Source organism: Gossypium hirsutum, chromosome D12 (assembly GCF_007990345.1).
Source record: "Gossypium hirsutum isolate 1008001.06 chromosome D12, Gossypium_hirsutum_v2.1, whole genome shotgun sequence".
Taxonomy (NCBI): domain Eukaryota; kingdom Viridiplantae; phylum Streptophyta; class Magnoliopsida; order Malvales; family Malvaceae; genus Gossypium; species Gossypium hirsutum.
Window position 1 is genome coordinate 44,447,699 of NC_053448.1, and position 25,504 is coordinate 44,473,202.

At 35.3% G+C, this 25,504-nt stretch overlaps 5 protein-coding genes and 2 non-coding genes across 7 annotated transcripts; 2 read left to right on the forward strand and 5 right to left on the reverse strand.

Annotated features, from left to right (window-relative positions):
- Nucleotides 1-2,765: 2,765 nt before the first annotated feature.
- On the forward strand, nt 2,766-9,289 carry LOC107946069 (U3 small nucleolar RNA-associated protein 14). The gene is made up of 12 exons (XM_016880258.2): nt 2,766-3,323; nt 3,738-4,225; nt 4,521-4,695; nt 5,160-5,638; nt 6,512-6,733; nt 6,862-7,176; nt 7,270-7,617; nt 7,709-7,786; nt 7,868-7,951; nt 8,043-8,411; nt 8,492-8,623; nt 8,798-9,289. The coding sequence occupies exons 2-12, from the start codon at nt 3,893-3,895 to the stop codon at nt 8,948-8,950; spliced, it is 2,688 nt and encodes an 895-aa protein (XP_016735747.1). The 5' UTR covers nt 2,766-3,323; nt 3,738-3,892; the 3' UTR covers nt 8,951-9,289.
- Nucleotides 9,290-10,138: 849 nt separating this feature from the next.
- On the reverse strand, nt 10,139-12,181 carry LOC107946070 (O-methyltransferase 1, chloroplastic). The gene is made up of 7 exons (XM_016880259.2): nt 11,744-12,181; nt 11,491-11,642; nt 11,269-11,389; nt 10,986-11,110; nt 10,776-10,904; nt 10,517-10,681; nt 10,139-10,394 (listed from the first exon to the last, which is right to left on the reverse strand). Exons 1-7 carry the CDS (start codon nt 11,949-11,951, stop codon nt 10,323-10,325), a joined length of 972 nt encoding a protein of 323 aa, XP_016735748.1. The 5' UTR covers nt 11,952-12,181; the 3' UTR covers nt 10,139-10,322.
- Nucleotides 12,182-13,132: 951 nt separating this feature from the next.
- On the reverse strand, nt 13,133-14,638 carry LOC107946071 (60S ribosomal protein L22-2). The gene is made up of 3 exons (XM_016880260.2): nt 14,436-14,638; nt 14,110-14,354; nt 13,133-13,458 (listed from the first exon to the last, which is right to left on the reverse strand). Exons 2-3 carry the CDS (start codon nt 14,337-14,339, stop codon nt 13,314-13,316), a joined length of 375 nt encoding a protein of 124 aa, XP_016735749.1. The 5' UTR covers nt 14,340-14,354; nt 14,436-14,638; the 3' UTR covers nt 13,133-13,313.
- LOC121224707 (small nucleolar RNA SNORD14) lies at nt 13,560-13,683 on the reverse strand. Its single transcript, XR_005922452.1, has one exon. It is a non-coding gene; the product is annotated as a small nucleolar RNA SNORD14 (small nucleolar RNA).
- LOC121224898 (small nucleolar RNA SNORD14) lies at nt 13,872-13,995 on the reverse strand. Its single transcript, XR_005922640.1, has one exon. It is a non-coding gene; the product is annotated as a small nucleolar RNA SNORD14 (small nucleolar RNA).
- A 5,449-nt stretch (nt 14,639-20,087) lies between the features above and the next one.
- On the forward strand, nt 20,088-21,723 carry LOC107946073 (outer envelope pore protein 16-4, chloroplastic). The gene is made up of 6 exons (XM_016880262.2): nt 20,088-20,244; nt 20,332-20,383; nt 20,504-20,535; nt 20,668-20,701; nt 20,862-20,929; nt 21,241-21,723. Exons 1-6 carry the CDS (start codon nt 20,173-20,175, stop codon nt 21,376-21,378), a joined length of 396 nt encoding a protein of 131 aa, XP_016735751.1. The 5' UTR covers nt 20,088-20,172; the 3' UTR covers nt 21,379-21,723.
- Nucleotides 21,447-24,993, reverse strand: LOC107946072 (UDP-glucuronic acid decarboxylase 2). Its single transcript, XM_016880261.2, has 7 exons — nt 24,231-24,993; nt 23,997-24,144; nt 22,984-23,063; nt 22,818-22,901; nt 22,659-22,733; nt 22,033-22,125; nt 21,447-21,944 (listed from the first exon to the last, which is right to left on the reverse strand). The coding sequence occupies exons 1-7, from the start codon at nt 24,825-24,827 to the stop codon at nt 21,720-21,722; spliced, it is 1,302 nt and encodes a 433-aa protein (XP_016735750.2). The 5' UTR covers nt 24,828-24,993; the 3' UTR covers nt 21,447-21,719.
- Between the last annotated feature and the right edge of the window lie 511 nt (nt 24,994-25,504).

Consider the following 25,504-nt stretch of genomic DNA (forward strand, 5'->3'; position numbering starts at 1 on the left):
ATTGAATCGATTAGGATTTTTGACTAATGAAATCAATCAAAAGATATAGCCATTTAATTAATAAAATTCATACTTCTCTTTGTTGTTCTATTTTTATTTTATATTTTATCTTCTTTGTTATTTATTTCATAACATTGTTATAATTAAAATATAATTTAGGGAATAGATTGTTGTAGTGATATTAAATAAATGACGAAAAGGGGTAAAAAAAATTAGAGAATAATAGATTAATATAGTTTTTGACAATTATATTTTTCAGACGCAAGAAGTTTGAATAGCATGAAATTAACATTGACAGATAATTGGAAAATAGGAATAATGTTTTTTTTCATCTTCCAATTCTACAAAAAAAATATTTTAGTTAATCATTTAATTTTCCGTTTCTTTTAGCCTTTAAATTTATATTGTTTTGTCAAATTACTCCAAAATTGATAGAAAAGTTAATGTTTAGTAACTTTACTGATGTGACATACACGTGGATTGCTACGTGGATGATATGTAAGCATTCAATTAATTTTTTAAAATTTAAAAATATTAAAAATAATTTTAATGATTTTTAATTTTTAAAAATGTTTTTTTTTGAAAATTTAAAAATTTTAATTAAATGCTTATGTGTCATCCACATGGCAATCCACGTGTACGCCACATCAGTAAAGTTAACAAATGTTAACTTTTCCATCTACTTTAGGATGATTTGACAAAAAACGTAAGTTTAAAGCTAAAAAATATAAAAAAAATTAAATAAAGAGCTAAAATAACCTTTTTTATAAAATTAGGGACCAAATAAGCAATTTTGCCTAAAAAAGTCTTTGCATAAAACTAATAGTTTAGTAAAAATATAATTGATGATTAAACAAACAACAGAAAAATACAATTGGTTTAGATTACCACTGCTTAGTCAATCTTAGAGTTATGTAGCAATTAAAATAAAATTTTATTTCTACAAATGTCATCCGATATTTTAATCAAATAACATCTAAGTAAAATCGCTAGAAAAAATAGAACGAAGATTGTTAAGTTAAATATTTTTCAAAATAATAAAACATTGAAAAATAATAATTCTTTAAAGAAAAAAAATTCGAATCATATTCAAACAATATCTGCACCAAAAGATGATAAAATTTATATTAATTGATGATAAGATAACAAAACTAATATGAAAACATAATCGGAGATTTATTACTATGTTAATCTAAAGATCTACTCGAAAAATGGGAAGGTTGGAATAAAAATAGGATGTCTAAAAAATGGGATTGGATAAAATTTAAAACTTATTTTCTATATGGGTAGGACATTGGATAAGATTTTTTGGCCCGACCCCAACCTGAATATATTATGTTATAAAAAATAATCATATTAATTATATATATTATATTTATATTAAACTACTAACTCAATAACAATTAAACTCATTACCTAAAACCTAAAAACAGATTAGCCAACTAAATAATTCAACCCAAAATATAAAATTTTAAAAATCATATTTAATACAATAAAACATTTATTATATTTATGTTAGTGCTTTTTAATATAAATATTTTTTAATGTGTTAGAAAATTTTTATTTTAATATTTTCCAAATGCATTTAATATATTATATTATTTTAAAAAAAATTAAAAATAAAAACTAATATAAGAAATCAAATATGAGTGGGTCAGACCAAGTCTGAATTTATCTTTCTTAATCTAGTTGAGATTAGGTAAAAGAAAATAAGTTCATTTTTCAAATAGGGTCAAACTTGAACTTAAAAAATTAATCTAGATATATTACATGTTCCTAGCTCAAACTTAACCCAATCCGGCTAATGATTTTTAGATGAATTAAATGTAGTAGACGGATGTGGTCATTGGTTACATGTGGATAACATCTAGAAAGAATTATAGTGATGGGTTGATTACCATACTATGCTAAGTTGATGGTATATTTTTATGTCAAGCAGCTATTCTTAGTTCAATATGAAATTGAAAATTACTTTGATTAACAAGTTCAAGCTGTTTTTATTCTCCCTTATTTATGCTCTCCTGGAATTTCCAATAATTTTTTTAAATTTATTTTTATATAAAAATAATTTAAAAAAATTAATACAGACGGGTTAGGTCAGACTCGAGTTTAGTATTTTTAATTTAGATTACTTTTAGACAAAATTTTAAATTCATCTTTTTGGGTGAAAATAAACATGAATAACTAATTAATTACATCCGAAAGGTTTGAGAAAAAAACTCTTAGACTAGTTCAAATCTAAGAAATTCTAGACCATAATAGGGAGAAATTCAAAAAAATGGCAAATCAACTCCAGAGGATAAAGTTTCTTTTGCCATACAATCAGCAACTTCATTTGGTTCCGTGAGAATGTAATGCAATAACCATAATTTCTCCTGAGATAGAATACTCTGAATTAGCTAAATCAAAGCAGAGTTCGGTGTGGCTGAAATACTTCCTTGAATGACTCGAACAACGTCCAGACTATCCGAAAGAATTATTACACTATCATGACCTCTTCATTAAACCCTTCAAAAATGCTCCAAAGTTCAGCATCGAAAATTAAACACTTTCCAAGATATCGATTGAAACCAAAGAGTCACTGTCCATTTACATCTCTCGCAAAAATATTAATAATAATGATAGACATTAATGGCAAGAATATTAATAACTAAAGCAAATTAATAAAGCAGATTTCAAGAGAAATTAATGTAGTTACACGTATGTTGGTTGAAATGATGAAAGTTTTTCTTATAATTCGATAGTGTTCCCAGAATCCCTAAAAACAATCGTGGAGCATTTACGGTTGGATGGTCGGCTTATGTTATGTTAGCTCCACCAAAAAGAATGAAGGCAATGGAGTTTAAGCAAGAAAATAATACCCACAGCCTGGAAACGGCGTTGATTAGAAACTACAAGATTTGGGCCGCTCTTGAGCCCTCTAAAGTCTTGGTCTTTCCCTTTTCTATTGTTTTATTCACTCAAATGAAGATAAACTAACAACAAAACCTTTCACTTCTCTGTCGAACTAAGCCTTATGCAAAGCTAACCAAGAAAAGGAGCCTTCTGTTTTGTTTTGAAACCCTACCCGCCGTGAGCTTTCATCGCCATCAAATCGTCGTCAAGGGTTGTCTCCAACTGTCAACCCATTTTAAGTTGCCCCTCTATTTCTCCTTTTTCAAAATCTTCGATTCGATTTGATTTTGGATTCAAGGCCCTTTCTATTAAGTTTTTTTTCTCCAGTTCGTTTTTTTCAGGTCACCAAGTGTTCGACGATATTACTCAACGAACAAAACTAGAAGCTGATCATCTTACTTTCTTGATCGGATTACCAACTTTCTTCGGTAAGAGCCTGCTTAATTGGATATGATCTAATAAATTATTAAACCAGTAAAAATCTTGAACGAATTAAAATGTGTACTTAAATGGCATGATTTAGCTTTAATATGACTCTTTCGTATTAAGCCCATGCCCGGGCCCAGCCTAAAAATAGCTTAAAATTTTGTATCGGCCCAGTCTGAATCCGACCCAACTGAGCTCAAAATCGAATGATTTTAATAAAAAGTCGTATCATTTTTTTTCCGGACCCGCCCTCATCTTCCTTCAACCCTAAACTTAAAGAGTCCAGTATCTGCTCTCTGCCTCTGCATTGCATCACTCTGCTATTTTTGATTTTCAGCTTTCGATCCTACTGCTCGTTACTTATTACGCCGTATCATCTCATCTTTTCTCTCTCTGTTTACTTTGGTGAGAAGCAGATATTTGTTTTAAAGCTATCCGTTTAGCGGAAATAGATAAAGTTATCGCCGCTATTTTCCGTTACACCGCCTATTGAGATCTTTATAGCGGCGGACGGTGCCGATATTGCAAAATAGCGACCCGCGGCATCGATATTTGAAACACTGCCAATACGATGGCAGTTAAAAAGCGGAAAGAGAGAGCCTTTGGCGGTGAATCCGGAAACAGCAAGAAGTTCAAAAAGTATTCCAACTCCAAAGGACCGATGAAGAAAAACAAGAACGATACGAGAAAGAAGGGGAAAGGTCCTCGCTTGCCTTCTGCGCTACGAACGGAGCTTGATCGCCTGGACCCTAAAATAGCTTCCGATAGCGATGACGGTATCGATTTAGATGTTGGAAACGATGTTTATGAGTATGAGGAAGAAGTTCCACAAGAAGAGTCCCGGAAGAACCGCCGTTTTGATCCTGTCGAGAACTATGATTACGAGCTACCTGAGGATTTTGAGGTTCGTTTCTCTATCGTTAGCTCGTTGAAGTGCATAATTGAATTTTATTTCAGTATAATTTTATTTTGGTATGGGATATGAATAGCCTAAGTCATATAACCCCTACTAGGGAATTCTATACTTTCCAAAGTGAGATCCAATTCCTATACTTCGCAATTAGGCACATATGATCAACCACGTTCTGCAGTGCTTCTGAGCTTTTGTGTTGTAGGAAATCTTTTTAGATTGCATACTAACCTATTGTTCCTATTTTTATTTGTTATATGTTTATCAGTGTTTTCTTTTTCTCATGTAGGATGAGAATGTACCATCAGATGACGAAGATGATGATGGCGACTTTGGTGTTGGTGGGAACAAGGGTAGTCGAAATGATGATGTTGATGCGAGTGATGGGGACGAAGAGGAAGATGATGAAAGGCACTTGAGGATGTTGCAAGGGGTCACTGGAATGTCAACTGATGCCTTTGGAGGTAAGAATTTGTCAAATTTGTATAGTTTGATAAGCATGGATTTTACTGATCAACCAAGTCAATGACCTATATATGTTTTTGATGGTCATTGACTTTAATTGGCAGATTTTAAATCTCAGTCAGGTTATCAATTAATTATACTATATTTTATTGTCAATTAAAAGTTGCTACTGGTTTGTTATTTGAGAAATGTAATGAATGTCCTCAGAACATGTTTGCTATCTGTCTAACGGTGGACGGCCTATGTAAAAATCTGTCTAGTCATCATTTTTACCAATTTGAACTTTATTTTTGTATTGTATTGAAACGAGGTATTTTGATTGAATTGCACCTTGATTGAAAAAGTGTGTGACTTAGTCCAGAAGAGTAAGTTTTGAGAACTATTCATGCAGGCATTAGGTAGTTACCTTTATACTATTTATTATTCAGTTGAAATGTTTGATCTCAAAATTGTATTGTTGTAGGCAAGAAGAAGAGGAATAGTGTGGTTATATCCGAGGCACATCCTGAGTCAGAATACAACCCTACTCGTGATGTTCTTGAGGGTGACAGCCACATTACACTTCAAGATCTTTTGGATCCTATTCAAGGAAAAGCGGGGTATAGCAAACTTAGAAAAAGAGTGCAACACATGGACAGAAAGTCTACATCTGTTCAAGCTCCATTGCCGAAGGTAGATAGAGAGAAATTGGAGAGGATGGCAGTTTATGAACATTCAAAGAAAGATATTACTAAGTGGGAGCATCTGGTCAAAAGGAATAGAGAAGCTCCTACTGTTTTTTTTGGTGGAGATGTAGACTTGGGGTTTTCAACTGTAGGGGCAATAGCTTCTGAATTTGAGCCTAGAACTGAGTTTGAGAAGAAAATTGCTTCTTTGGTTTATGATGACAAAGTTATGGAAGCTCACAAAGCAGATGGTTCCAAACTTCTGGAGTTAAATAAGGTATGGGCCATTTTGATTGTGTTCATTATGTCTGGAGTTGGTTGATTTTATAAGTTCTGTAACATGTTTGCCTCTCCTAATCATGGACTTTTTATAACAAATTTCTTCTTCCTGAGTAACTTTTCCTAAACGTTTGTGATGATTTTCATCTTGATATTTTAATTAAAAGAACATAGACCATGCTAAAGCTTTGCCTGTCATAATTAAGGTATAGCATATTGCTGTACAACCATGTTTAGAGTTTTTTTTTTGAGATTCTAGAGTGCACTTTAAACTCTTGAGTGCTTTTACCCATCTTTTATCTAACGTAGCGCACATTGGTGTTTAATGTCTAAATGCAGATATAGTAAGTATTTTTTCTATGGAATTTGGACTCAACTTTTTTTTTTAATTCTTACTGTTGGCCAGCTTTTTTGCTTAATAGAACTTCTGGAAATATTTGGGCTGATATCTTGGTTTTTCTAATGGAGAGCTTAAAGGTCTTTCCAAGTTATTTGGTTCTGACAAGTGCTGACCATGTTGTTGAAGAATTGTTGAAATTTACTGAGACCATGATGTTCTATGTGAATGAAAGGAATTTTCATATTAGGAGCAAAAATAGGTTGCATCTTGATTTTTGAATATTTGTATTTTGGAACTTTTTGTACTTTTGAACATTTTTCTGAATAAAGAGAAAAACAGTTGGGTGTGCTTATGCAATGGCCTTTTGATGGCTGTTATTTGCTCAGTATTTGGATGGACTCGATCCTTGTTTCATGGTCTTTGTTCTGTTGCAAATTTTATGTGAAAATGTTTGTTTGTACTGCTTAAAATTTAGTTGTTAATTTCTTGAAGATTTTTCAAGTGTTTTTGGTCTTCATCACTGCTTGGCAGATATCTGAGGAAGATTATATGAAGCACCGGGATCATGTTGCTAAAATGCGCAGCCTTCTTTTCCGCCATGAAATGAAGCAGAAGCGCATAAAAAAGATCAAGTCCAAAACCTATCATCGTTTAAAGAATAAAGATAAACTGAAAGTGGAATCTGCAGAAATGCTGATGGATCCAGAGGCTGCCAAAGAGCAGGCTAGGAAGCAAGAGTTCAAACGGGCTGAGGTGACCAATCATTTTCCTTGATTGTCATAAATTCAATTCTCAAACAGTATTCTTTCATCTGTGGTTTACCAAAAAATAAATAACAAATGTTGAATCTTGATTTTTCTCTTTATTTCTTGATGATGCAGGAGCGATTGACTTTGAAGCACAAAAATAAGTCAAAGTGGGCAAGGCGTATCTTAGAACGAGGTTTGAATGCCCAGGATGAAGGCACTCGAGCGGCTTTGGCTGAACAGCTTCACCAACATGCTCTTTTGACAAGAAAAATTAACACTGTTAAGGACAGTAGTAGTAGCAGTGATAGTAGTAGTGACGATGATGATGAGGGTTCAAACGAGGATAGGGCATCTGAGTTGCTAGAAAAAGCAAAAGAGAAAACGCTGAAAGTATTAGAAGACGATGAAGAATTGCCTAATTCTGGAGTTCTTTCCTTACCTTTCATGGTATTTATTGCTGTATTTTCATTTGGACCGTCAAAGATACCAAATGAGTTGTTTTATTTTATCCTGATATTTTCTGCCTCCGTTCTGTGTTAGGTTCGTGGACTGAAGAAAAGAAGGGAAGAAGCGATTGAAGAAGCTAAGCTTGCTCTTCAAGAGTATGAGCAATTGGAGGGTACAAATGATGCAGAAAATTCAAAACCAGCCACTGCAAGTGGTAGAAGGGTCTTTGGCAGGGCAAATAATGAAGTTCCAGATTCTAACAAGAAGACCAAAACTGATAATAAGATGAAAATGGATAATTATTATGGTAATAGTGATAGTGAAGACGATTTGGAAGCCAAAGCGAATGTTAACATTGAGGGCTGCAAAAGAAATGATGTTGAGAAGGATGTTGGCCCTAATTATGATCGTAAAGAAGCAGCTGATGTTTCCATATTCAAGGTAATAACGCTTATGATTTTCTTGTAGCCTTCTCTTTTTCAATTCCTTTAGTCTGCAAGGATGATAGATATTGTACTGTTTCGAATCACAGAATTTTGATGACAATGGAGACCCTGGTTCAAAAACAACATATGAAGTTGCTATTTTTGCTTCTGACTCGTGGAGAAAGGTTATCCTTTGCTATCACTTCAAATATTGTTAAATCCAGTTTAAGCTGGATTTATGCTAACTGGTCTGTATACAATCACAGATGAAAAGTGAGAATGGAGTTGATAAAAATGCGAAAAAGTTGCAACAAGTGAAGGAAGCTATTGTGCATAATAAAGACATGGAGGTTTGATCTCTCTGATACTTTTAATTTTGCTACACGTTTGTGTGGTTTGGCAACTCCTTATTGTTCTGTTTTTTCTTTTCAAACTCTGAAGGAGGGAGAAGAGGATAGTGATTCGGAGAGAGAACAAATGGTGGATGGGATTTTGTCCTCAGCCCCCAAGGAATCATATGAACTCCCTTCTCAGTCAGAACTCATTCGACATGCTTTTGCTGGGGACGATGTGGAAGAAGAATTTGAAAAGGATAAACAGGAAATCCTGAATGAGGAAAACCCTGAACCGGATAAACCTGTTTTGCTCCCCGGTTGGGGCCAATGGACTCATGTACAGCAAAAAAAAGGTTTGCCTTGGTGGATGCTTAAGGAACACGAAGACGCTAAGCGAAAGAGGGAAGAAAGTCTTAAGAAAAGGAAGGATGCACAGCTCAAGCATGTCATTATCTCCGAAAAGGTGGATAAAAAAGTAAGTGGTTTAGTTTTATTCTTCAATTTTTATCTCAAGTTGAGGTGTGTCTAAATTTCACTCTTAACTGTATTGGATAGGCTGAGAAATTGCAGACAAAATCTTTGCCCTACCCGTTCACATCCAAGGAACTTTTTGAACAAAGTATGCGGATGCCTATTGGATCAGAATCTAACCCGGAGACAGCAATCAGAAGTCTTAATCGACCAGAAGTAAGTTGTATCTTTTCAAAATCAACCTCAGAACTTGACACATTTCTTCGGTGATCGACAAAAATAGAGATTCGTAAAATCTGGGAAACTATTTCCGATGTTCCTTGTCTGTATATTCGTTGCTTGCATGTCTCCCACTTTTTTATATACTCACCTTGCTTGTTTTCCATACAGGTGGTGAAGAAACCTGGGGTAATTATAAAACCAATAAAGTTTGTGGAGATGCATCATCACGAAAAATCCGAGGATTACAAACGGAGTGGGCAGAAACAGAAGAAAAATAAAAGCAAAGGTGCCAGTGGCAAGAACAAGAAACAGAGCAACTAAATCTCATAAATTTTGGCTGAAATTAGGTGTAGAAAATTTTGGCTGTACCATCTTGTTTAGTGGTGTAAGGAAGCAAAACAAACTGCTTTTCCAGGCAAAGGTAATTGAGAAAGGCGGTCACAGTTTTAAAATTGTCTATTGCTGTTGCGAGGTGAGCCGGCAATGGTTAAACAGCCGCCGTACGTTCCTACACTTTTGGAGGCAATTTTACGATGCGAGTTTATATTCATATAAGTTATATTTTGCTATTAGTTTATTCAATTTGATCTTAGTTTTTGTATTCTAAAATTTTGAAATATCAATTTTGATTCAAATAATAGTCAAGCTTTGTGGATTTAATCTTTGTTTGTCATTTTATTTGAGATCAATTTTAAATTTACGTATGAATTTTGATTCTAATGAATTTTAATTGTGTAATTTTATACATAAAATATTATTTTAATTTATAAATTGCAAACTCTATTATAAAATATATTATATATAATTCTTTTAAGTGCATACAATTAAATCATTAAAAATTATGTATACATTTGTATTACTATAAAAATTTTGTATAATATCAAAATAGGATAAATATCAAAATTATACATGAATTTTGATTTAATATGTAATAGTATATATTATTTTAATTTAGTATAATTATACACAAAATTCTAATTATGGTTAAAATGTATATTTGAAATTTTAATTTTCATTTAATCATTTACATTTAAAGACATAAATATATCAATTTATTTCTAAATTGGATACATATAATAATTTATATATGCAATATATAAATATAAAATGATATTATATAAATAATTATGTTAATAATTTACAAGAATTTGATAAAATAAAAATTTTATATATAAAATTACATAAAATAAAAATTTATATACACAATTACGCGTTAAACCATAATTCATGTATGATTTTGGGATATATCCCAGTAACACATCATATTAAAGTTGGCTTTGAAATTTATCCTTTTTTTTAATTCCGAATTTTGAAATTTCGATGTAGCTATTAAAATAATGGGTATCATATGAAAAGGATAAGCAGGAAATGATATATGTGAACAGTAGTAGAAATGATTAAGTTAGCGTACATAAACTAAGTTTGCAACTTGAGAGAAATATAGGGACTAATAACAAAATTTGACCATTTATTTGTTTATATACTGCTATTTAAGTAATAAGTATACTGTGGGTGGAAAGCCTTTTTATGTATTCCATTTACCAAAAAAACGATTTAAAAACAAAGGGAAACTCTCTCTCAAGCCTTTTAGGTACGTGTAACCAGGAAACTTGGCAAGAAATTACAGAAACAGAAAGGATAATTCCATTACAGGCCACACCCAAAAAAGGAAAGAAAGCAATTCTTTGTCCATTTAAAGGTCCTCAAACCCTTCCTCATCTCCATCTTCGTCCACCCTTTGCAACTCTTTCCTCCAAGTTTCCATCTTTGCAAGAAAAACAAAAAACTCACCATAATTAACAATAAGATGAACATTTATAACATGTATATGTAAACTAATGAACTCTGATGGTTTCACAGTTTAAACCAGAAACAAGTCAATTGTACCTGATCATCCGAACACCGCAATTGTTCCGCAACAAATAGTATCTTCTCGTAGTCTCCCGGTTTTACCACCTTACCTAATCTTTTAGCTACTTCGTTGTAGCTAATCATGTCCACCTTGAAACCGTAGCTCATAAAAATATTGTTAATCCATTTCTTCATACTAAACTGCAACAGGGAAAACCAAACAACAGGGCATATGAAGAACAAGCAATGTACATTATAGAACAAGTACACCTATGAAAAAAATAACATAACAGACCTTGTTACCGATTCCAGTCTCTGCCAACCATGCAGGCAACTCACCGAAGAAAAGGCAACCCTTCATGGCCATTCCACTTACCGTGAGTAAGATCTCTTCGAAACTTACCAAAGTCATCAAAGGTAGTCCCTATCCAAAAACAACATTGAAAGAATCATAAATTCGGGCCGAAAGTTTCAGCTAACAAGCATCGGGATAACCATTTTTCACCTGTATAGCCCATACGCTCGGGCGAGTACCATTAAAGCCTTTTGTAACCAAAGTTTCTTGAATGTTAGGGGTTTCCAATGGAACATGAAGAAACAAACATCGCTGTGGGATCTTAGCCCCGACACCTAATATCGTTCAACAACAATCTCTCTCAGAACATATTCAACTACATTGTCTAATCTAAAACCAAACCATATACAATAAAAATACTAGATTGTAAAAATTCAAGACATATACAGAAAAATGAACTGCTAATTTTCCTAAAAGTTCAACAGTTAGGCACCATCAAGCTTCTCAGCCGCCTTCTGGAATACCCTTAGAGGGGATATATCAAACATAATGGTAGAGCTTGGCCAATTAAGCCTATATGGCCGAGTATCCATTCCATCTGATAAAAGCACAACCTGAAAATTTTATATTGAAAAAAAAGAGTCAAATATTTTACCACAAAAAAAAAGAAAAAGAAAAGGTTAATTGAACCATGGGGTTAGTTAAAAAGAAGAACCTGTTTAAGCCCATCCATGTGGTTTACGGTACTAAGCAGCTTATCATCAATGAACTTGGTTGCAATGCAATATTGTTTCGCCTTGGTTTCCATATCCATTTGAGTATGGGTTGAAACGAAGCACCCAGCATATGGATCAATAAAAAGAGGGTCTGCATGTTCAATTTATAATTTGACTATTAAAGGTTAGCTGAAATTTGAAAAGATACTGTAACATAGAGAATTGGGAGGATTTTTTTTTTTTTTTGCTTGCCTTGTCGATGGGTTTCGTGAAAACGAAGAGAAGCTGAATTGATTGCTGCTTGGAGTAATGGGTCATTGTCATCGCTGAGTTCAACTCTGATTGAACATCCATTTCTAAGCTTCATCTTCTTGTTGTGGGTATTGGAGAAGAGCAGTGGCGCAATTGAAGCGGACGACGGTGGCGCCGCCGAACATGCGAATTTCAGTGCACATTGCATAATTGGGTTTGCCGGTGGAGATGGTATTGTAATTTACTCACATAGAGAGGTTGAATGGCAGGGATTTTGGTAAGCTTTTGCATCATATATCACTCAACGGTCAGCGTAACCGTCCATCTATAAAATCTCTCCTTCCTTATACTTCGCTATTATTATTATTATTTACTTATTAATTAATAATTATTTTTAATCACAAAATTATTTTTCTTATTGGAAAAAATGAAAATAAACCCTCAAAGTTATCAAAGAACATTACAACTTATATTAACTTCAACTAAACCCAAAGGCATAGGCTTCTCGCACCACGTTCTTTTGATTACATCATTTCCTCTCTATTTTTCATCTAAAAATAAATTTAAATCCAGTTCAATCTAATTTAATTATCAAATTACATGAAAATAATATAAAATAATATAAACAAATAACTTAAAATGATTCAAACTCAAATATCAAACATGAATAACAAAATCTGACAATTTTCTATTTTAAAAAATCAAACAAAACCAGTTACGAATGAAAAATGACCTGACAAATAACTCGAAATGTTTTGCATCTAAATAACTTTGGATCTTGAAAACTTAGGTTTAAGGGTAAGTTTGGACTTAGGTTTAAGAGTAGGCTTGGATGGATGACGTGTTTACTTACGATTAGAGGAAAAACAGCGGTGATGGTGAAATTAGATAATGTGACCCATCCAAACTCACCCTAAATCTTATTATTTTTTTATTATACATAATAGAGGAAATTATCCTTGTGGAAGTGATTCTCACACTATCATGTAAATTCGACTTAGCTTCTATAGAGGTTCACTGAAGAAGTGATATCCAAGCTCCCGATAAACATGTTCCAGACGAACAATTGCAATGTGGAATTCAGTTTTCTTCGTTTCTTGTGCACTGCATTGCTTGATTACATAGATTTGTACTAAAAATTTGTACATGTTTTATACTTGTATTAATGAAACTTGAAAAAAAACTATTACGACTCAAAGGGGTTTTGATCCAAGCTAGCATTGTAGACCTAGGCAATGCATTCATCGTTGCCAATTCAACAAAGTAACTACATGTCGATCCCAAAAAGAAGATACCAACACCAGTTGCCAGCCATGGTAATGTAAGCAAAAAAGGAGGCCACTGATAATTGGAAATTGTAAGGTTGAAGATCAATTAGGAGCTTACTAGTTAACTCAAAAGAAAAATGCATCTTTTTTATAGCAAAATTTACTATCAGCAATCAAAATTTCATTGCAAATTAGAGTAAGGTCTGAAGGAAAAAAGCAGAACATGACACCTTAAATAGATAAAAGACGTTCCTAAGAAATAATAAAGCAGTAAACTAGAAAAAAAATGTGGAACTGATTCTTCATTCTTCCTCCTCCCCTTCATTCTCGGCAATATTGAAGTAGCGGAGTTCGTAAACAGATCTGTCCTTGTTGGAAGCAATCACTCGAAGCCAATCCCGGACATTGTGCTTCTTCAAGTACTTCTTGGTCAAGTACTTAAGATAACTGGAAATAAAAAGTCTAACAATTAATCAAACTAAGACTTAATTGAATGTTCAAAATCAAAAGCTAGTTCTTTTCTTTCTAACAAACAACAACCAAAATGAGGTCTCAGACATCCAAGGAAGGATCAAAGCAGCAGAAGCTCTCAAGCCTGGCAAAGGCGAAAGCTCTCAGGCGGCCACTGCGAATGCTTTGAGAAACAAGCCTTAAGAATTGTCATCATTGACCTCAACACTAAAAGTTCCATTGATCCTATCCATAACACTAAGGTTTTAAAATTATCAAATTCTCAACACAAAATCAATTCAATTTATATAGCAAACAAAAACCCATTTCCTTATAAGATTCAATTCAATTTATATACACTCTGGAAGAGAAACTGCAACAAAAGGGAAATTAAAAGGCAATATTATCAAGGCCTCAGACATCCAAGGAAGGATTAAAGCAGCAATAGCTCTCAAGCCCGGCGAAGGCGAAAGCTCTTAGGCGGCCACTGCGAATGTTTAGAGAAACAAGCCTTAAAAGTTATCATCATAGGCCTTAACTGCATTTTTGCCTAAAATTCAAAGCCATTTTCAAGATCTAAAATTCATAGATGCAAACCCTAAACCCCAAATCACAACTAAAAGATGAGAAGAGAAATGAGGAAAGTACCGCTTGGAGAAGTTGGAGTCAGACGTGACGGTGATTTTGGTCTTGTCGCGGGTGACGGTGACGGAGTCGCCAAGAGCACCGGCTTTGCCGCCTACCTTGATCCGTTCCTGGAGGAACTTTTCGAGTGAGGCAATGTCCATGATCTTATCTTCAACCGGCTTAGCACAGTCGATAGTAAAGGTCGCTCCTTTCTTCTTCCCCTTGGGTCCCACTGCTGCACCACGACTCATCTTCGCACCAACTCACTGCGTTTCCACCGAGTCAAATCATAAAAAAAAGGAACGGAAAAAATAAAGGAGGAAGCTAGGTTTAGAGGGAGAAATTACCTTAGTTGCCGCAGCGTATTTTTGAAGATAATAATCAACGGCGGCGAAGTTACGAATGCTTATGGCGGAGTCTATATATCGATTCCCAGGTCTAGGGTTTTCAAGGATTCTTATTTAAGTGTGTAAAATTTGGGCTAAAATGCTAAATAGATAGGAAATGAACAGAAAAGAAATGAATTGTTGTTTTTGTCCAAACCCAAATTAACCCTATTTTAGCCCAAAAAGGATTACGGCATAATATGTTTTTTTGCTACAATTTTAACCCTAATTATAATGTTGATCCAATATTAAAAAATATAATGAAAAATTTAGTTTCTAATGTTTATATTTTTTTTATCAATTTCGCTCTCAATTTTTTTAAAGAGTTCAATTTGACCACCAACCTTTAAAAAAAAAGTAGAATCATTGTTTTTCAAACGAAAATATTGACTAAAATTTATAAATTTTTAAACACGAGAATCCATGTGTACTTAATACTTTTTTTAATTTTTATATATTATTTACATTTTTATTTTTAATATTTTTATAAATTTAAATTATTTATTGATGTATCAAATAAGACAAATATTATGTTAGTATGAAGTACATATGGTCTATCATACGAGTTACCGCTCTAATATCATTAAAATTTTAATGTTTTAATCTATATTTTTATTAAAATAAGTTATTTGACTATTTTTAAAAAAAAATTAATACCAAAATTTAACCAAAAAATATCTGAATTATGACATTTCGTAATATATATTTCTTTATTATTACTCCTATAAAAAATCAAAATAATTGTAAAAAAATATTATTGGCTAAATAGGTTTTTTTTTTGGAAGATGTAGGGAAATAGGTCGTTTTTGGAGAGAGTGTGTGAAAGCGCGTTCGATGCTTTCCCCCAATGGTAAAACCAAAGGCGTCAACAATAAAATTTCAAACAAGCCCAACGATAACTTTTTATCTTAGAAATACCCAGGCCATTTTCCATTATTTTCACTCAAATCTAACTCTCCCCATTCTCGCTATTCTCTCAAGATTAGTTCAAAAATTTGCAATAAATTTGTCATAAAAATATTCTAGTTTACTTTACTATTTCGTAAATTGTTTATTTCAATTAATTTTTTCACAAATGGTAAGTCTCTTGTTTGTTTAGACGACAAAGGTCATTCCGCTGCACAATCGGTAATGGTAAGGAAATTTTTTAATTTTCTTTAACTTCAATTGAGTTAATTTTAAATTTCTTAAATTTCTTAATTAATTTGTATATAAATAGGCGGATGATTGGGTTTTGAAGAGGTTCCTACACAATTTATCTAAGAGTGCACCAAGGGAAATTCGTTGTTATTTGCAAGATACGGGATTCTTACATGCATCTTATATGCTTGAGGGCTGTAAATTGGATCTCACACTTATCAGCGCGTTGGTGGAAAGATGGAGACTTGAGGCACTTCCATCTTCCATGCGGTGAGTGTATACTCACACTCGAGGGCATGGGCATAACTTTACAACTCGGTTTACTTGTGGATGAGCCAGTCATTATGGGGGCAGTGGTCATTCTCGATAAGGAGAACCTTTGCGAGGCATTTTTAGGAAAGGTGTCGAACAATTTCAAGGTAGTCGGATAGAGATGAAATGGTTGCAAAATAATTTCAAAGAACTTCCTGTGGACGCGACTGACATCATCAAAGAACAATACGCCTTAGAACAGTCTATGCCAACTTCTAATTCCCTGACATTTAACGAAGAACTTGCATGGCCAAGTCTTCTGTACGAGAGCTGTGGGAACTCTAACCCACCCTTAGTGGAAAGGTTGACGTTATGCATGTGGGACAGAGTTTTATTTAACCTGAATCCCATATCTGGGTCAGAAGCATTGTCCAAACTATCATCATCAGAAACCGCAAGGTTCTGGCTCAATTGGAACCTACTCTGGTTCATAAAAAAATGCTACTTCTAAAACATCTGGCCTGGACTGTTGAATTGCATCGGGTTCGAATTTAGATCCGTGAAAAACATCCACTACCCCTTTGTCCACACTTGCATCTTCATTATCATCTTCAACCAAAGGGTTCAATGTACCTTATTCAGACTCGAACGTAGGGAGTAAATCATCAGTTCTTCAATACCCGATGTTACAGTCAAAATCTACACTAGATTGCCAACCAATGTAGGTTAATGGTGTTAGATCTGGTGCTTTAAGTGTAATATATTCATTTGTAAACTTGTAATTTTTTCGAACAAATTGGTTAATAAAAAAAATTCATTGATTACATTAATATACTTTGTATAATTGTCCTTTCATGATTTTTACACGCAAAGCAAAATGGAAGCAAGTCGTGACCGCATAACAACCGGCGACTAGGACATCTACTTAGACTTCGACTCGTGACCGCAAAAAGCACTGCCACCCCAGAACCCAACTTCCACATGATGGGTTTCTAAAGTAATAGTTACATCTCGACACGACATATGAAATGTATGTGTTTTAAGACGCGTTATCGTATTGTCAACCCCTCAAATCTACCTATAAGCTTCCACAGTGTCACCTTCAAAACTCTAAAGATTGAAAACCTTAAATACCTAAACCTAAAAGAACTCTAAACCTAAAAACCAACACTAATCCCAAAAAAATAACAAAACCCTAAAAACCTTCGATGGTCGGAAAGAGAGAAAGTGGGAAGCCTAGCTGGACGTGTTTTCATGCACTCTCTCCCAAAATGGCCTATTTCCGTAAATCTTCAAAAATATCTGAACTATTTAATCATTATTATTTTTTGTGCATATATATGGCTAATTTAGCGCACTTATGATCTTAAAAATAAAAAAGAATGTTGATAATAAAGGCCAATTTACCAAAAAAAGTCAATTTTTTTATAAAATTACCGAAATAGGCCGGTTTTTTAATTATTTACAGGAATGGGCCATTTTCCCCGAAATCGCGCCACGTCAAAGCGATGTCAGGGGACGGGGCAGAAGGTCGCGTCCACGTCAGCGCGACCTTCTGCCCCGTAGCGCGGTACCGGGAACGCGATTTTGACACTAATTTTTACGACTGGGTTTTATGGCTTTTAGGGTTTAGGGTGCTGCCTTTTTATGAGTTAGGGGTCCGGGAATTTTTTTTTGAGTTGACGTTTCTGGTTAAATAGTGGGAAATCGCTTCTACTAGGATGCTATTTAAGAAGAAATTGTGAAATAGTGGCCTCGTGGACGCGATTTCGCTACAGTGGTCATGTGAGAAATAATTTTTTTTGACGTTTTCTGAGGAAATAGTATAAAATCGCTGATACCAGGATGCTATATGAGAAGAAATTGTGAAATCGCGCCCTCGTGGACGCAATTTCGCTACAGTCGGTCATGTAGGAAATAATTTTTTTTTGACGTTTCTGAGCAAACAGTGTTAAATCGCGCCCTCGTGGACGCGATTTCGCTACAGTAGCAAGTTTGGGCTGAGGCTATAAATTAGGCAGAAAATTTTCTTAGAATGCATAACTCACAGCAGAAACATTTTAGAGAGGCTAAGAAAGTTAGAGTTTCAAAACGAGTGAACGTATTAGTGCTGTTATTTACTACGATGGTGAGGTTTGCCACACCGAGAATGGTGTTGTTTTTTTGTCGGAGAATACGGTGCAACTTTCATTTAGCCAAAACATAGATTTGACAGAACTCCGTAAAAGAATTAGGCGTAAAATCTTCGGAACCACGCCAATGAAAGTTCAGTCAATGACGTATCGATTTTGTTCTTCTGTTGATCCGGTGACATATGACTCGTTCGACATAAAAGGTGCTCGTAGCTTGGAGGCAATGGTGCAGACTCATCTTGCTAGCGGAGCAACTTATATTGAGTTATATGTACAATTTACGTCACCAAATGATGTACTTCCGTCCGGTGTTTTAGATGTATACACAACCCCTGGCCGACACTCGGTTAGCGTGTTACAAAATACGGAACAGCCCATGTTCGGTAGCGGTGTCGAATGCACATCCCCCCCAAGACACTCTGTCGGTGGATGGGACATGTACGTCGATGGCTCGACGGTTGACGCTGGAAATACGAGCTGGAGAACCGCATCAAGTTCTACTAGATGGCAATCTACATCCAATTGGGGGCGTTATCAAATGCCCAGAAGAAGGGATGACGTACTACCTACGACATCAACCGGTGAGGGGACGTCGTACGCTGCAGATGATTGTGGGTTAGAAGGTGAGTCCGATGTGGATCCACCTCGAGAGCCCGGGCCGGATGGTGCAGAGGTGGGATTATTTTCTGAACTGGAGCCTATTCCAATAGAAGGTGAAGATGGTGATATGAGTGCAGATGATGAAGAAAATCCACGATTCAGAGCATATTCACCTCCAGCCCACATGCATAATGTCGATCTGTCAGCAGATGATGCGTTAGAGTTTCCAGATCTACCACACCGGGTGCGCGATCGTACAAGTTCGGGAGTAGATCTTGGTGAACTTGATGTACACGGCTCCGTGATGTACACGGCCCCGTGATGTGTCGGCCATGAGATAGCCTCCAATTATTTGAAGAATGTATGATCGAGCATATCGGATTCTTTCAATCTCGGTTGAATTTTCATTCAGACCGGGGAAGGTGGCACGTAACCAGCCCATCTCCACCTTACCTCCATCCATTTTATCCGAAAAGGCGCCCAAAAGCTCGTAGCACACCGCCTCCCAATTGCTAGATTGGACAGACCCGGTCACTGGGTGCCCATCCACCGGCAATCCCAAATGCAGATGGACATCTTCTAAAGTGATAGTGCACTCTCCACATGGAAGATGAAATGTGTGCGTCTCAGGTCTCCACCTCTCGATCAACGCACTGATCAGTTTCGGCTCCAACTTGCATCCTCGGCCTATCGTCGCCACATGCCAAAATCCTGCTTCCCGCAGGTAGTTCTCTACTAACGGTGATGGAGCATGCATATTCCGAATATTGCATTCCAATACCCGATCTTCAGCCTTTTATAACAAAAAATATATTAATAAATATCTAAAAATACATAAATAAAAATATCTTAAAAAAATTTAAAATATAAATTTAATACTTACCATGTTCATTTGCTCCACCGATATATGATTTCTATCAAGACGAATCAATGATCCGGCCATTGTTGAAAATATTAAAAATTTTAAAATTACTTAAAAAAAATAAAAATTTTAAAATTTTCTTAAAAAAATGAAATTTAATGGAAAAAGAAATTTAATATGGATTTGGAGATTTTTTGAAGGAAATTGAGAGGATTTTGGAAGGAATTTGAGAGTTTGAGAGAATTTTGGAAGGAAATTGAGAGAAATTTTGAAGGGAATTGAGAGAATTTTTGAAAGGAATTTGTTTGTGAAAATAAAAGGGGTGGGGGGTTTATATAGTAAAAAAAAAATTTTACCGTTGGGGGGGGGACAACGGTGAATTTTTTGACCGTTGGGCACTGTTCACGCGCGCGTCCACATCGCGTCCACGTCAGCAGGTCGCGTTGACGTGGACGCGACCTTCTGCCCCGTCCCCTGACATCGCTCCGACGTGGCGCGATTTCGGGGGAAATGGCCCATTCCGGTAAATAATTAAAAAACTGGCCTATTTCGATAATTTTATAAAAAAAATTGGCTTTTTTTTTGTAAATTAGCCGATAATAAAAATACATAATAAAAAAATGAATTAAACAATTTTTAAAATTTTAATTCGACAACGTACGGATAACCAAGGATTAAACCGGATCTTGGACATTGAAAATTAAATGAGAAGATGGAAGAAGAGTTCACCGCCGTTGTTCCCTGCTCTTCCCTAGCCGTCGATTCCGTCCTCCGATTCGCTACGGTAAACACTCCATACTTCTAATTATTGACCTAACTCGTTTTCTTCTCTTACTAAAAGCCCAAGCAATTTGAAAATCTATTTTTTCAGGCAGGTCTATTCTGGGGATTCTGTTCTGCCCCTTATGATGCTCGTAAAAGAGGTACCCATATTCAATTTTCCATTTCTTTTAAAATTAAAGTACCCACCTTTCCCATTAGCCAAAACCCAACCACCTAAAGCTTGAATCTTGTTTTAATTTTCGGCTGATATGGTTGTTCAGGTTTAACTGGTACTGCTCAAGCTTCATTTGTGGTAAAGGGAACTTACACATTTAGGTTAATTATTTCATATATATATATTAGGGATTTGTTTGTTTTTAATATTGGTTTGATTGGTGCTTTTGATAAATGGTTATTTCTTTTCTCTCTTAAACTCAAATTGCAGGCAAAGTCTGTTGGAAAATTCGGCTTCCAAAGTGGTAATTGAACTTACTATATACCTCTCATCAAATCTCTGCCTGAACTGATCAGTGATTCAAGAATGTGATTTTGCTTTTAGGGTGTCTTTCAAACCTATTTTGTAGCTTGATTATGAAGCATCATCCCCTAGATTTTAAGCCACTTTATGTTTATTTTCAGGACTCGTTGCTGGTGTATTCGCCACAACTCGCTGTGGGCTTCAGAAATACCGGAAGCGGAACGACCCGGTTAGTTAATAGACTTCAAATTAGTTTTCCTTTATTTGTGCTCATCTAGGAACAACTTCGAAAAGTGATAGAGAACATATGCATCATAATATTAGTAAGTTAAAAGGCGGATTCCGAGCACATTTTCCATTTGGTTTGCCTCCTGTGAAGGGGTAAAGGAGCTTACCCTTGATATGGGAAAACATGAACATTTCACGTATATTATATATAGATAGATTCGGGTTCATAACAGTGTTTTCCAATGTTTATAAAAGGGAAGTGAATAACAGTGCATGAAATAGCTTTATCAAGCTTGTTTATTTTCATTTCAGTTAAACACTTTAATAGCGGGTGCTGTTGCCGGTGCTGCCGTTGCTGCTCAGACTAGAAACTGGAACAATATCATTGGGGTAGCATGCCTTGTTTCAGCTTTCAGTGTCGCTGCTGATCATATTTCCAGAGCAAATTGAAATATCTAGTGACCCAATTCCAAAATTGTCATTAAAAGGCAATGAGGGCATGATCGAAGGAGTTTGGATTTTGCAGGAGTAAACCTTGTATAATCATATTATTGCTGCTATTGCATTAAATAGAATAGGGTAAAATGTTTTTTTTTAAGCTTTGCAAAGCACTGTCAATCAAAGCTTACAACAGACATGGGAAATTACAAAAGATGGCAAATACATGTCAAAAAAGGGGAAAAAAACCTCTAAACGGGACTTAAACTGAAACTGCTGCTGCTGCTAACTATATATGTTGGGAGTTCTTTTCCAGTGAAATAATATTTGATTGGCCTTTTGCCATTGCCACCTTAAGATGATGCTTCATTGTTGCTGCTGCCCTCCTTATGATCACCAAATATACGTTGCCGGAAATCCGAAACCATCAGAGGGAGACCCTTTCGGAGAGAGACTTTGGGTTCCCAACCGAGTAGCTCCTTGGCTCTCGAGATATCAGGCTTCCTCTTGTGTGGGTCATCTTCTGTGTTGGGTCTGAATTCTATCTTTGCATTTGGATCAATTGTTTCTTGTACCACCTGTAAATGAGTAACCACTGTCAAAACACGTATCTTTATAGTATTTCTTTTTTGTATGATCACAATTGTTTTTATCCGGTAATATTACCTCAGCAAGCTCAAGCATGGTGAATTCACCCGGATTTCCAAGGTTAAAAGGTCCAACATGTTCTCCTTCCATCAAGCGCATTAGCCCCTCCACCTGTTTTAACAGGTCATTTTGAACAAGCATTATTTGAAAGGAATCTTAACCCTAAAACCTACCCCAATTAAACCCAAATATCCATAAGCAAGCTGTTTATTCTAAAATATAATACATTTAAAAAAACCCAAAAAGGTCACTTTAGAGTTGATTAAGAAAAGCTGAAGGATACTATCATTTTATACAAGTACAATTTGTTTGAATATACATGCAAATATATATATTAGTTCCAATGACAGCTGATGCATGCTTGAGACCAAACCATGAGGCAATTAAAGTTTAACGGTCCCATTTGGTACCAGTCACATGGTGTATGTTTCTTCAATTAATTTTTACACTCACCAAAACAGAATTTCAGAACCACAGAGGAAGACGAACCTTTTTCAGTTAAAAACTTAAAAAAGAGCTTCTTTATTTCACAATATGTACTTCCTAACATTTCCTATGCAGAAAATATCATTCTTTTTCACCATGCAATGCGAACATGTACATGCAGTAAAAATGTAAAAAATAATAATAAATATGAGTTTTACCAGATCAGAAACATATTGGAAACTCCTTGTCTGTTTCCCATCACCATACACAGTCAAAGGCTCCTTCCTTAATGCCTGCATTCAATTATCAACATTAACAACCATACTGACACTACCAAATAAAGTTGTGGAACAATAAATAAGATTGAAGGGAGGCACCTGAGCAACAAAGTTGCTAACCACACGACCGTCATCGATGCACATACGAGGTCCGTAAGTATTGAAAATCCGGGCAATCCTAACCTGAAAACGTGACATATACAAGATTTTAAGAGTTCGGTGTTAAAATTGGATTGTTACAGTAAATTTCTTAAAATGATCTAACCTCAACTCCAGCTCCTCTGTGATAGTCCATTGTCAGGGTTTCGGCTGTACGTTTCCCCTCGTCGTAACAGCTTCGGACACCTGTCGGCATACATTCAAACCGGTATTAAAAAAAGAAAAAAAGAAGCTAAGCTGATTTTTTTTCTAGGAAATATATATATGAAGGAAAAAAAATGCCATAAGCTGCTTTGCTTTTTCCAGAAGGTAAGCAGATAGGGGAGCCAAATAGCAAAAAAAACCATCATCATCATACTTGCAGTAAAAGGAATAAGTTTCCAAAAATGCCCCCACCATCATCATCATACTGTAACCGTTTCTATTTCTCAGCGTTACAAAACCGAAATTCCTTTAATTTAATTTTATTTTGTAAAATTACCTGTCTGATTCTGAACATGTAATAAATATGTGCTACGTAAGTGTCTCAAGAAAATCATTTGTTGTCAGTACGATTTTCAAGGGACCCCTCTTGGCGCTAATCACGGATTTTTTCTGAAAATTGTTAAAATTTTCGACAGATCTAAAAATTTCTAGACTGTCATTTCTGCAGAAATTGTGTCTGCCCAATTTTCGAGAATAGAACCAGAAGTTTGAAGGTTTAATTCTGCCTCCGCTTCCTGTATTCTAAAACTTCTATAATCTAATCCTCCCCTTTCACTTCTAATTTCAAACCTGATCCCTACTCAAACTCTCAATCTAATAAAAACATGCCACATGCCACATTTTCATTAACCGGCTTTATGTAAAATGAGAGGAATTAATAGTTTACACGTCATTTACGATAATAAAAAGAGAGGCCTAATTTTAAAACTCTGAAGAGTTTAAGGACTATAGGTATAATTAGACCAATATAAATGAAAAAAAACCGGTTTCGAGATTTTCCGGTGAGCGAAGAGGGAGGAGATAAGAAGAGTGGAGAAAGGAAGGGGGTCTAACTGAAAAAAAACCGGTTTCGAGATTTTCCGGTGAGCGAAGAGGGAGGAGATAAGAAGAGTGGAGAAAGGAAGGGGGTCTAACCAATGGGATTAACGTTGCCCCAATAAGTTTCCTTCTGAGGATGTTGAAGAGGATCTCCGTATACTTCGCTGGTACTGGTTAATAAGAACCTTGCACCTACTCTTTTCGCCAGTCCTAACATGTTCAATGTCCCCACCACATTTGTCTTGTAACAAAACCACCATTAAGGAAAACAACCACCACCTTATACAGCAAAATCAAGTAAATGGTAAACAAAAAAAGAAAAAAGGATATGATAGTTTTGACTGGGTTGAATTTGTAATGAACTGGTGAAGCAGGGCAAGCTAAATGGTAGATCTGGTCAACTTCCAATAGCAAAGGCTCCACCACGTCGTGTCTTATAAGCTCGAAATTGGGGTTACCGAAATGGTGCATCACGTTTTCTTTCCTGCCGGTAAAGAAGTTATCCACCACCATCACGCTATCTCCCCTTGCTATTAACCGGTCCACGAGGTGAGACCCAACGAACCCGGCTCCACCCGTTACCACGATCCTCAGGCCTTTACGTTTTAACCCCAACGGGATCTTGCCCGTCGGGTTAGACGATCCGAATCCGAGTCGGTGCGGGTTGGAGAACTTGCTCTGTGTGTCGATGGGGAAGTAGGTTATGGAATCGGCGAAGTTGTGTTGCGGAGCACGTGAGGCCGGGAAGAGGGTGAAAATGAGAGTGGCAATAGCAATGCCGACGAAGACGAAGAGAAGGCGTTGCTCTCGGAGCATGTAACGAATCGGGCGGGTAACGGAAGCCCATGGTTTGTCGGGTTTGGGTGAATAGGAATCGGAAACAGGCTGAGTTTCATGGCCTCTGAATATCAGCTCCGATGACCCCATCGCGAGAATAAATTCAAAAAAGAAATTGTGAAGACTGAGTTGCCAGCGAGTTAGAGGCCGGCTCAATAGAAGAGGAGATTGTTCAATATAAAGAAGGGCCGAGGAAAGGGAGCGGTGGCTTTTGGTCTTTTATAAACGGGTCTTCTACTTTGAAAAGTAAACGATCGCCATTAGGTGGAGGGAGGACTGAATTTCTTTATTTGTTTTTTAATTATTATTTCCAGTTTTTTTCTTCTCTCAACTATTTTGTTTTTTTCAAAATTATGGTGAAATTTGAAATTTTTTACATTTTAAAATTCAATTGCATTCTATATAAATCAACCCTCTTTCTATTTTTTATTTTTTATTTATAATTTTTATTTTTATTTTTGGAAAGTTGTTTAATTGGGTTTTTCTGTTTACTTTTAATTACTACATTGCCTTTTCAAGATTTTTTTTAAAGAAATTCTATTCAATGGGCTTTCATACAGGCCCAAGTTTTAATTTTAAAGTCTCGAATTCTATTTACACTAGTATAAAATTAAAACGATTTTACATCTTTTTATATCTTTTCACAAGATTAATATTTCAACAAGTCAACAGTTGAATTTATCGATATACTTGTACTTGTCATGTATGTAAATTTTTAAACTGATCTAATATCATTATCATATCGATCTAAAATATAGTATATATTA